The 12,803-nt window shown below is 41.4% G+C and overlaps 1 protein-coding gene across 1 annotated transcript in view; it reads left to right on the plus strand.

Moving 5' to 3' along the window:
- LRP12 (LDL receptor related protein 12) overlaps positions 1 to 12,803 on the plus strand; it is a 51,368-nt gene that overhangs the window by 27,702 nt on the left and 10,863 nt on the right. Inside the window, exon 3 of the mRNA XM_059671940.1 lies at positions 10,696 to 10,831. Within this exon, the coding sequence (XP_059527923.1) occupies positions 10,696 to 10,831 (136 nt within the window). The remainder of the gene's footprint in view (positions 1 to 10,695; positions 10,832 to 12,803) is intronic.

The raw sequence follows: 12,803 nt of genomic DNA on the forward strand, positions 1-12,803 counted from the left end.
TCTCTTACCCCCACCTCCCGCCCCCCAACCCTCCCCAGCCTTCCGGCTGTAGTTTGACAGTCTGTTCGAGGCTGCTCTGCCCTGTATCTATTTTTGTTCATCAGTTTATACTGGTCTTTATTACCCATAAATGAGTGAGATCATGTTTTTTCATATATATTTATTGATCTCAGAGAGGAAGGGAGAGGGAGAGACAGAAGCATCAATGATGAGAGAGAATCATTGATCAGATGCCTCCTGCATGCCCCCTACTGGGGATCAAGCCCGAAACCCAGGCATGTGTCCTGACCGGGAATCCAACCATGACCTCCTGGTTCGTAGGTTGACGCTCAACAACTGAGCCACATCAGTAGGGCTGAATTATACCTTTTAAGTGATCATTTAAATCTTTCCCATCTTAGAGTAGTAAATATTGCTGTTAGAGTGCTCGTAATTATTTCCTGGAGAAGTTCAGTTTTATAGCGTCTTGAAAAAATGAGAATGAAACTTGGAGTAATTCTAAGGGAAATAGGCATATTCAGTCTGTTTCCTCCCAACTCTGTTCATCCTCAGTGACAAGCTCAGCTCAGGTACCAGGTGATCAGAAAACCTATTCGAGGAATCTGGACAGCAAAGGGTCAAAGAAATCAAGACTCTAGGTGTGGACAGCAAACCCAGTCAGGCTGCCTGGAGGGCTTTCAGACAGAGTGGTTTCTTCCTAGCATGAGCCTCTTGTGTTTCCTGTTGAGGTTGCAGGGCTGAGCAATGTCTGTGTGACAGTCTGACAAATATTCTTGTATTTTATCATCTTGCAGATTCTGACCCTCACTGATCACTTGCCTAGTGTTCTCAGTGGCCCAGAGACTTCAGACTCAACATGCTTGCTTTCTAAACTCTTTCTGTACAACATTAACCATCTTCCAGTCACTCAGCCTTCTCTTTTCCCTTTTCTCTCTTTCCTTTGAAATATCTCCCTCAGCCTTCACTGTATCCCCTATTGCTACTGTTCTACCCAATGCTCTGATCATCTTACATATAATGAATGTGTATATGTACATGTTTTATTAAAGGTAGGCTCTAGAAAATGTTTATAAAGATTTTTTTTAAGTCTAAGTATACCCTCTTTCTCTGTTATTTTTTTTTATCTTTATTGTTGAAAGTATTACATAGACCCTCCTTTTCCCCCCCCATTAACCTCTTCTAGTCCACTCCTGCCTCCAGACTCTCACCACCCATTGTCTGTGTCCAGGGGTCATGTATATATGCATACAAGTTCATTGGTCGATCTCTTCCTCCCCACCCTCCCCTGCCTTCCCTCTCAGGTTCAACAGTCTGTTCATGCTTCTGTGTCTCTGGGTCTGTTTTTGATCATTAGTTTATTTGGTTCATTAGATTCCACATATGAGTGACATCATGTGATACTTATCTTTCTCTGACTGGCTTATGTAGCTTATGTCTTTTCTCCCCATGTTAGTATAGGAACAATAGATCTTTTTTCTGAAATAGACCACTTTTATCTTTCCTGAATTCCAGTCAAGATACTTCTACCCCAGATACTGTTCCAGCTGTCACAGGGGCTGCCTAGGAGGCGGTTGTGTGTCCTCGTGGTTAAGAGTCCAGCCTCTGGAGCCTCTGCCTGGGTCCCGGTCCCCATTGTGTCACTTACTACCTTTTTGTGATCTTGGGAAAATTACTTAATTTTGGTGCCTCCACTTTTTTCCTCCTCTGTTAAGTAGGGATAATACTAAGATTAAATGAGAAAAGGAGGTACCTGACACTGACGTCAGCAGCAGCTGGGGATCCACAGATCTGACCACACATGCCTCACATTAAGTCACAGGCCTTGAACCTCTGCGCCATAAATTTCTGACCTGCCACAGAAATCTCATTTTTAATACTGTGCACCATTCTCGGCCTTTAAGTTTTCAAACTACTACCCTGCTCCTAAATTAACAGTCAGACAATAGGTATCTGGTTTTGATACTAATCACCTAACTACATATTCTAGTTTTTCTCAAAGTGCCTTAATAGGCACAGTACAGTGTGGGCAAAAGTAAACGTCCAGTTGTGAGTATGTAAATTTATTTTGTATTATTATTTATTAATTAATTGTATTATTTATTTGTATTATGTAAACCTACTTTTGCCCGCTCATCTTTCAATATTCTGCATGATTTACTTGGTAACCTTCAGGATCATTCTTGTTCTCATCCCATAGGGCTATTCAACAGCTGCCATTTGCTTACTGTTTTTTACTTTGGAGATATTTTAAAGTACCTTTATTTCTATTGGGATCAAATCAAACCCTTATTAGTATCCTCAACATTTTTAATTGTTTTTGTATTTATCAGCCAAAATTGAGTTAATATTTATAAAACACTCTATATTGTGAAAAATAAGATGGCCAAATGATAGGGGCCACCATTGACTATAAATGCTACCCTTTATTTATGAACAGGGTGAGATTTGTTCCATAGTGAAACTCACAAAACTAGCAGAAGCATGTAAACACTTTGGTTTAAAACAGAAGAGATTCATTTTCTAAAGCAAGGTTTTGTATGTGTCTCAACCCCATTCTTACCCTGGCTTCTACCCATGTCAGATAAGCAGCTAATCATGGCATCATTTCTCATTCTTCCCAGAGCAGAGTGGTGCCCAGTTACATGTTGGATGAACAGTCACTGGGTTCTTTCCCACTTTGCCTTCTTTCTCACACAGCCTTCGTGGCCGTCTCAATACCGCACTCCTGCTGTTACTGCCAACCCACCAATCTGATTTGGCATATTAGATGGTGTTACTCATTGACAGTTTACTGTAATTCAAGCCGTGTGCTAAGTCCTTTACCAAAATAACCATAGTTAATCCTTGTAGCATTTATGCAGTAGGTAGTGTTTTAATCCCCGTTTACAAGTGAGACAGTGGAGTCTTATTAGCAAATTGACTGCAACAAGTCACCAAAAATCTTTTATATAAAAACGTGTAATATAAATTAATAACGTTAAATGTAATAAACTAAGAAAAATGAAATTACAGTTGATAGTAGGTTCTTGAGCTAAAGTGTTATGATGAATTGGGAATAGAAAATTATTATAAGAAACTGAAATAATGAAAAAATAGAGGACTCAAGAGGAAGCCAATTGGAAGATTGGGGCAGATGTGTAAAAGATAAAACAGGCCTAAGAGGTGGTGAAGGCAGTCTCAATTTCTGACTTTGAAATTTTGAGTTTTAGTCATTGTAGGGCCTGGCTTTACTTTATTTCCTGAGCTTGAAAATCTTTGAGATTGCCTGTGGTATTCTTAAAGTAGATTTCCTTTTTATTTGAATTAGATGAAGTGACTATTTAACTAAATGATGCCTAAATCAGTAAAGATTAAGAATACAGTAGGTCCCTTATTTGTGGGTGGTACATTCCAAGACCTCCGGTGAATGCCTGAAACAGTGGATGGTACTAAACACTATATATGCTGTTTTATCTATACATATATAACTGTGATAAAGTTTAATTTATAAGTTAGACATGTAAGAGATTAACAACAATAACTAATAATAAAATAGGACAATTATAACAATACTAGAGGCCCAGTGCATGAAATTCGTGCACTTGGGGCGGGGGGGTGCTCTCAGCCCTGCGGCCTGTGCTCTCTTGCAATCCGAGTGCCCTCAGGGGATGTCTGACCTATGGCTTAGGCCTGCTCCCTATAGGGAATGTGCCTAAGCTGTCAGTTGGACATCCTTAGTGCTGCTGCGGAGGCAGGAGAGGCCCCTGCCACCACCGCTGTGCTTGCCAGCCGTGAGCCAGGCTTCTGGCTTAGTGGCGCTCTCCCTGTGGGAGCGCACTGACCATCAAGGGGCAGCTCCTGCATTGAGCATCTGCCCCCTGGTAGTCAGTGCACATTGTAGCGACCAGTTGTTCCGCCGTCGGGCTAAAACTGGCTCTCTGACATCCCCCGAGGGGTCCTGGATTGCGAGAGGGCACAGGCCAGGCCGAGGGACCCCAATGGTGCACGATTGGGGCAGGGGAGGGACACAGGAGGTTGGCCAGCGAGGGAGGGACCATGGGATGGCTCTAGGGTGTATCCAGCCCATCTCGCTCAGTCCTGATCGGCCCAGACCCCAGCAGCAAGCTAACCTACTGGTCAGAGTGTCTGCCCCCTGGTGGTCAGTGCATGTCATAGCAACTGGTTGACCAATCAACTTCTGCCCCCTGGTGGTCAGTGCACATTTAGCTAGCGGTTAAGCAGCCTTAGCATATCATTAGCATGTTATGCTTTGATTGGTTGAATGGCCGACTGGTCAACCAGACACTTAGCATATTAGGCTTTTATTATATAGGACTAGGGGCCCAGTGCACGAAATTCGTGCACTGGGTGTGTGGGCGGAGGGGGTGTCCCTCAGCCCAGCCTGCTCCCTCTCACATACTGGGAGCCCTCAGGCGTTGACCCCCATCACCCTCTGATCACCTGATCGGCCCCTTGCCCAGGCCTGACGCCTCCAACAGAGGTGTCAGGCTTGGACAGAGGACCCCCATCTCCCCCCGATCACTGGCTCTGGCCCCCGCCCAGGCCTGAGGCCTCTGGCACAGGAATCATGCCTGGGCAGGGGACCCCCATCTCCCTCTGATCGCTTGCTCCACCCCCCGCCCAAGCCTGACGCCTCTGACCCAGGCTTCAGGCCTGGGCAAGGGGACCATCATATCCCCCCAATCCCCGGCTCCGCCCCCCGCCCAGGCCTGATGCCTCGGCCAGAGGAGTTGACCCTCATCACCCTCTGATCACCAATCACCGGATCGGCCCCTTGACCAGGCCTGAGGCCTCCGGCAGAGGTGTCGGGCCTGGGCAGGGGACCCCCAGCTCCCCACGGTTGCAGGCTCCGCCCCTGCCCAGGCCTAATGCCTCTGGCTGAGGCGTCCAGCTCGGGCAGCGGGGACCCGCAGCTGCAGCGGCCCCGCGATCGTGGGCTCCACTTTAGGCCCAGGCAAGGGACCCCTAGCTCCTGGGACTGCCAGCTTCGACCGTGCCCAGCTCCCATCGCTGGCTCCACCCCTACTTCCTGCTATCACTGGCCAGGGCGGCAAAGGCGCCTGATTCTCCGATCATGGCTGGGGGGCAGGGCAAAGGCGGCCCCAGGGCCGCCTTTGCCCTGCCCCCCAGCTCTTAGCTCCCCCCTGGGTTTCCGATCACTGTCAGTGGCAGGGGGCTTCTTCCTGCTTTCCCTTTTGCCTCCCTGCATTGTGCCTACATATGCAAATTAACCGCCATCTTGTTGGCAGTTAACTGCCAATCTTATTTGGCAGTTAACTGCCAATCATAGTTGGCAGTTAATTTGCATATAGCCCTGATTAGCCAATGAAAAGGGTATCGTCGTACGCCAATTACCATTTTTCTCTTTTATTAGTGTAGATACTGTCATAAAAGTTATGAGACTTTCCCCCTCTCTCTATTTCTAATAATCAATCTGATAACAGAAACAACTACTGAATGTCTAGCAAGAGGATAGCATAAACAAAGACAAAGGGATGATTCATAACCCACATGGGACGGAGCAGAGTGGCATGAGATTTCATCACGCTATTCAGAATAGCTCAACATTTAAAACTTATAAATTATTTATTTCTGTATTTTCCCATTTAATAACTATGGATCCTGGTTGATCATGAATAGCTGAACAATGGAAAGCAAAACCTCAGTTAAGAGGGGACTGCTGTATATAGGATATAAAGAGAAGGATTAGAGAAACACCCAATTTTGATCATGTTGAATTGAAATTGGAATGTCCAGTGGGCTTTTGACTATGCAAAATCTCTTGGTAGGAGATTTTAAACCCATGAACTCTAAGTATAGCGGTAAGTATAGGAATGAATGAGATCTTCCCTAGAAAATAAGAAGAGCAGAAGTCTTGGGAATGAACCATGAACAACAGCACATGAGGAACTGACTAAGGAAGGCAGATCTAGTGCTAGAGAACTAACTAACACAGTCAAGAATTAGGAGAAGAACCAACAGAGGTGATGTCAGCAAAGTATCAAAGAAAAAATTATTGTCAAGTGCTCCAGCGAGATCAAGTACCATGAGGACTGAGGACCTAATGGATTTGGCTGTGAGGTCAGCAATGGCCTTTGCCTGCTAGCAAGACTTTTATAGAGTTAATCATTGGAGTTCAGTTTCATTGGATCAAAGAGAAAATGCAAAGTGAGGAAATAAGGAAACATATATCAATGCCTCCCGATGAGCTAGCAGAAATATAGTAGAAATATATCAGTATGATCAGGAATGAGGGCAAGATTTAGGGCTGAAATAGACCTTAGAGATATTCAAATAGCAACTCCTTATTTTGATACATGAGGAAACCAAGACCCAAAAAGATTTAGTAGTTTACATTATGACAAAGCCACTAAATTTAGGTTTTCTGATTCCAAATCTACCTGTATATTGGTGAAAACTATTAACCCAAAAAGGAGGAAAAAATATTTTTAATGTTCTAATGTTAATCTTACTATTTTCGCATTTGAATTATTCTTTCTCAGGTAGAGAAGGGAATAAGTTACGATTGTACTAGAGAATATCTACGTGCCCCCAATGTATTGTGCATGCAAAAATGTGTTGATAAAAAGCCACTGGCTGGATCTGAAACCAGTCATGTTGCAATATGCAAAATTAACATATCAAAATCTATATGAATAACCAGGTGTGGGAGAAACATTATGATATAGTTTTGTTTTTAAAGTATTTATTGAATTAGGAATGTAAAATACTACATTTTAAGATAACCATTCTTATTTATGGGAGATGGGTCTTACTACTATCCTTGGGCAATTGTGTGAAAATATTCATAACAGTATTTTTGAGCATTCATACCAGAACATAAATTTTTAATTTTTGGTATAAGAGCACCACCTATGGGTTTCTCAGGTATTTTGGGGGGAAAGTTTTTAAACAAAACCTAATAAAATAAAAACCTAATAAAACTCTTTCTCGTTTTCTCCTATAACTAGTCTATTCATTTATTTAAAAGTTAACAATTCTCTGCTTTGTCATAAATTATTCCCCTAGTTTTTGGATGTATCTACCTCATTGCTGTTAAATCAGCTAATAAGTATTTGTGTACTTATATCTCAGTGCAGTATTATGATTTTAAGTTAAGTATAATTGAATCCAGAATTAATTATTATCTTTAATGTAGATGAATCTTTTCATGAATATGAGCAATTTTCTACATTCTTGGGGAGGAGTGATGATTATTTTTTCTTGTTTATTTGTATGCTTGTTTGTATCTTCATAAACTTAAGAATTCTTTAATATATAATTCCAGAATGCTTTGGCAAGGGATAAAAAGAAAAAAGTCTTTTTAATGACTTAGGATATCTTTTCATTAATTATTGTGATGGTAACTCATTAGATCAGCAATTTTTAACCGTGGTGCTGCAAGAATTTTTAAAACATGCAGTACCTGACTATTTAATCAGGGGCACTGACCTCTTCCCTTAGATTGTCAAATTAAAAGATGACAACGGCCAATCCAATCACTGTCTGGTGTGAATGAATCAAAATTATACCTATTTCTTTTGTCAGAAGAATGTTTTACTTTTGGTGTGCCGCAGAATCTTAATAAGTAGTTTATGTGTGCCCTGAGATGAAAAAAGTTGAAATTCGCTGCATTAGAGCATAGTTAGAAGCAAAACTCTAGCATTCCATTGTTAATAAGCTCTTAAAATAGAATCACATTTGTTTAAAATTAGTCTTTTTCTAAAGGGTCATATTAAAATTAAATTTTTATAAGGGAAATTTTAATCAATGAAATTAAAAACAACAAAGATCCTTGCAAGCTTTAACTGTGGGTAGGCAATCAGATGTGTGCTAGGTTCTTGATATGTCCTTTTGTTCTGTGCCATGAATCTCTCTGTTCTGAAAGTGATTGAAAACAAGATCCTTTGGCAATGTACCCTAACTCCAGGATAGACCCATTTTAGGCATGAACACTTTAATTGCATGTGCTGTTGTTTTCTTTCAGGGAGTGGGTTATTCTATAGAAATAAGGATTACTAAACTGAGCAGTATAGCTTGCTTTATTTTGGTCTTTGTTGGTAAAAACTTTATAGTATACTTCCTAGCATTCTAGCCTAAATGGAACAAATTATAACCTCTGTTAGAGAGAGAGAGAGAGAGAGAGAGAGAGAGAAACAAACAAACAAACAAACAGGGTCATTATTGCAAAGTATAATTGTATAGGGATACTTGCCTTTCTACAAATTGGGTTACCTAAATTTTAAACTAACAGCAGAACCCAAAAAGCATGACATTTCAGCCCACATGTTGTATCATGCCCTTTACTTGCTTGATTCATTTATTCACTCAACTTATTTAGCTAAGTATGACTAATTATGATATAACTAGTGGCCCAGTGCACAAAAATTTGTGTACTTGGGGGGGAGGGTCCCTCAGCCTGGCCTGTGCCCTCTCGCAGGCTCCCCAGGGGGACTGGGCCTAAGCTGGCAGTCAGACATCCCTCTGGCAGCCTGGGAGCCCTCTGGGGATGTCCACTTGCCAGCGGGGAGCAGACCTAAGCTGCAGTCGGACATCCTTAGTGCTGCCGAGGAGGCAGGAGAGGCTCCCGCCACCACCGCTGTGCTGGCAGCCTTCTGCCTGGCTTGTGGCTGAGCAGAGCTCCCCCTGTGGGAGCGTACTGACCACCAGGGGGAAGCTCCTGCATTGAGCATCTGCCCCCTTGTGGTCAGTGTATGTCATAGTGACCAGTCATTCCCAGTCGTTCTGCTGTTAGGGTCAATTTGCATATTACACTTTTATTATATAGGATAGAGGTCTGGTGCACAGGTGGGGGCCAGCTGGTTTGCCCTGAAGGGTGCCCTGGATCAGGGTGGGGGTCCTTCTGGGGTGCCTGGCCAGCCTGGGTGAGGGGCTGATGGCTGTTTGCAGGCTGGCCAAGCCCACCAGCAGGGATCCTCACCCCATGGGGTGTGGCCAGCCTGGGTGAGGTTCTGAGGGCCGTTTTCAGGCTGCCCACAGCCCCTTCAGGGTGGGGGGGGGGTCCCGTTGGGGTGCCTGGCCAGCCTGGGTGAGGGGCTGATGGACGTCGACCCAAACTCCCAGCCTTTCCTTTTTTTGCAGGTATCTGGGATTTATTTATCTTCTATAATTGAAACTTTGTAGCCTTGAACAGAGCCCAGGTCTGGCTGGAAACCTGGGTTGCCGCTGGAAACCTGGGTTGCCGCTGGCAACCCAGGCTCCCAGCTCCTCCTTGAGTGGAGGCCAGGGCAGCTGGAAGCAGGTATCTGGGATTTATTTATCTTCTATAATTGCAACTTTGTAGCCTTGAGTGGAGCTCAGGGCCAGCCAGGGCAGGCGGGAAGCTTGGCTTCCTCTATCCCTGGGGGCAACCCAAGTCTCCTGCTCATTCCAGCCCCGTGGCCGCCGCCATCTTAGTTGGGTTGATTTGCATAGTTGCTCTGATTGGCTGGTGGGCGTGACTTGTGGGTGTAGCAGAGTGACAGAATGATGGTTAATTTGCATCTTGCTCTTTTATTAGTGTAGATGAGAGTGTTCTATTACTTTTGGGAAGACAGGTGGTATTGAACAGGTTCTGAGCGCTTGTGGTTTTTGAGTTCAGCACATACTTTTTATTTTTCTGAACATTGCACCCATCACTTCTGATGACTCTCTGTGTACCCCTGGCAGCTATTCTTGTAATTTGCTGCTTCTAATCTGTTACTTTAAAAATCAGAAAAAAATAAATTTGTCTAAATTATATCAACTAAGAGGTTCTAGCATATTAAATTTTCCTGAAGGCTTAAACATTTATTATATATATTTGTAGCCCAGTGACTATTTTTTAAATTGAAACAGAACAAATTGTCAGATTATGAACTGAGTTATGAATAGGTAAAATGTTAAGTGTATTACTGTGGGAGCTCAAGATAGTCAAGGAGAATGATCCAGGAAAGTGTTAGTAGTAGTTTGAACTTATTCTGTATTTTTCTATGATATTCAGATATCTAATCACATAATGATATTTTAATCTCTATTTCAAACCTTTATTTTTAAAATAATTTAGGAATTATTCTTGACCCTGTAATACAAGTGGAAGTACTATGAATAAGTTTACTACTTTGCAGTAATTTTGAAATAATGTTGGCTGTCTTTATCCAATCATCCACTAACTTTTTAACAATCCAGCTTATTATTATGTTTATATGTGCTTTCTCTTAATTATTTTATTCCTAAGACTATTTATATCATAGTCTTTTATTTAAAGTGTCCAAAAAGCGAAGTAGTACTCCTAAGGATCTATGCACAGTAGTTTAGTAAACATTGAATTTTAGGTAGTTTATAATAAAGAAAATAACTGTAAAAGGTGAGTTTTGAAAAAAGATGGAAGGGTAGGTGGTGGGTGAAGCACGCAATTGATTGATCTCATGACTAAAGCTAGCAATTCTGACTCTTAAACTGTTATTCAAAGATCCACTTTGAAAACCTCCATGCCTCCTCCAAATGTGTACTTAATTAGGAGAAGATAATTTGACTAAAAGGAAGGAAAGTAAAATATCTCATTAGAATAATAAAAGCTTTTTAAAGTTTATACCATATTTTACTGTATATGATTTGATGTGTGAAGTGTTTGTTTTTTAAAAATAAGCACTGATTTACTTAATGTTTTGTTTTAAAGTATGATAATTAGCTAAGATCGCTTTGGCTATCTTCCAGCTTGTGGAGAAACTCCAGAACAGATTCGAGCACCGAGTGGTATAATCACGAGTCCGGGCTGGCCTTCTGAATATCCTGCCAAGATCAACTGTAGCTGGCTCATCAGGGCAAACCCAGGGGAAATTATTACTATAAGGTAATTCTGGCTTCTTTCTGTATTATACACTGTTTTATTACAAAATATTTCTGTTTCCAAGTATCAATACTCAACATATAAAAAAGATAATTTTCAGAAAATGTAATAAATTATAGTTATCAGTATCATCTTAAGGGTCAGAATAATAGTCCATCCTTTCCCTACTCTGAGGACATGTGTTTTGAACTCCTACTGGTGGTAATGGATTTGCACTGAGTCATTCATACTTTTCTAGGCCACTTTTTAACAAAAGGTACACATTTGCAAAATAGCTTATTAGGTTCAAGAGTGTAATTTTTGGCCATGGGACAAATAAACAAAACTCATTAATCCACTTGGAGATCTAGCCCGTAACATCAGTCTCATTAGTAGAGTCCTCTACCTTAACGAGTAAAACAATAATAGGTATGTCTGTGTGTATATATATGCATGTGCGAAACTTGAAACAAGCTGATAATGGATAAATGTAGGGTTTAGAAAAATAAACCTCTGTTTTCACTTTGAAACAAAAGAACATTGGTTATGAGTACAAAGTTGAAAAGATATTCCTAGGGAAAATAGCTAGAAGTTTAAGATTCTGAGAATAAATACGATATAAATAAGAAAGATTAAGATTCATTTTAAAAACATTTAAAATGGCAGAGAAACACTGTGGGGATAAGATATTAAGGAGAAAATATTTAGTGGAACTAGATATTGCTTGCTTATGGAAATTATATCAAGGCTCTGGGGATGGGGGTCGAGGGTGGGGGGGTTGTCTGAAGGGGAGGGGAAAAAGTTGGTGTGCCTAAACAAAGAACTGTAGTTGGCACTGACACACAAGTAAGAATGCCATTCCTGCCACAGAGATTGTGTCTGCAGCAGCACACAGGGCCTTCGACATTCCTTCACTGTCTCATTTCTGTAGGTAAGAAGCATGGAATTTTAGAATTACTAGTAGAAGAAACTTGGCAGATCATAGACTTAAATCCCTCCACTTAACATTTATTAAAATGAGATTGTAAATGGAGCCTACCTTTGAATTTTTTCCCCTCTTTTCTATATCCTTTTATTAATGCGAGAACCATTTTCTCTTGAGACACACAACTGTGGTCTATTCCCATTGTTCTGTGGAATCCGTAAAACAGGGACCACTGGCTTGTTTTCCTTTGGCCCCCTCAGCCCCAGGCCTCCTCTTCCACTCCTGCGGGGAGGTGATTCTCTCCATGCATTGGTGGGATGTGCCACTGAGGTTATCTTTGTGCAAACATACCCAGGTTGGAATCTGAGCAGTATGTCTGTTTTTCTGTTACTTGTAATATGACCAAGTATAAATATGTGTGTATAAAATAGCATTTTTACCATAGGGGTTCCAAGTGTTGGATCTTTTTCAACATAAAACTAGAATTTTCAGAGATTTTTGTCTTTTAACCTAAAAAATCCAGCCCCAAAATGAAATGTACAGCCTCCCAGATCAGTTATGTAAAACTTGGAAGTTCTTGCCAGCACGGAGGAGGCTGCATGGATTACTGCCATCTGGTTCTGATCATGTGTTGGATCCTTGAGATTTCACAAGTAAGCCACCCTAAAAACAAGCAGAATACTGAAATGCAGAATAAAATTAGAGGTGAGCTCCATATCTAAAGGAAGATTCCCTAAATTCTGGAAGGAGTTACTGAATGGATATACACAACCTAATGAATGAGACAGTGATTTTTGTCCTCGTTCTTACTGAAATTATTGTCATGGTAATACCAAACTTTCCATGCACATATATATATATAATCAAGTATCACTTGTGAATAGTGAAGTAAAATCTTAAATTGTTCAAAAGATCAGAGTTTGAAACCTGCTGAGTTCAAGGGGCTTGGTAAATACTTTATAAGTAAAGACAGTGCCCTAAAATTAAGACTTCACCTAAGACTGAGGACAAAGTTGAATAAACTCACTTAACAAAATGTAAAATCAAACCTCCACAAGCTCAGGGTGATCG

Source organism: Myotis daubentonii, chromosome 17, assembly GCF_963259705.1.
Source record: "Myotis daubentonii chromosome 17, mMyoDau2.1, whole genome shotgun sequence".
Classification (NCBI taxonomy): domain Eukaryota; kingdom Metazoa; phylum Chordata; class Mammalia; order Chiroptera; family Vespertilionidae; genus Myotis; species Myotis daubentonii.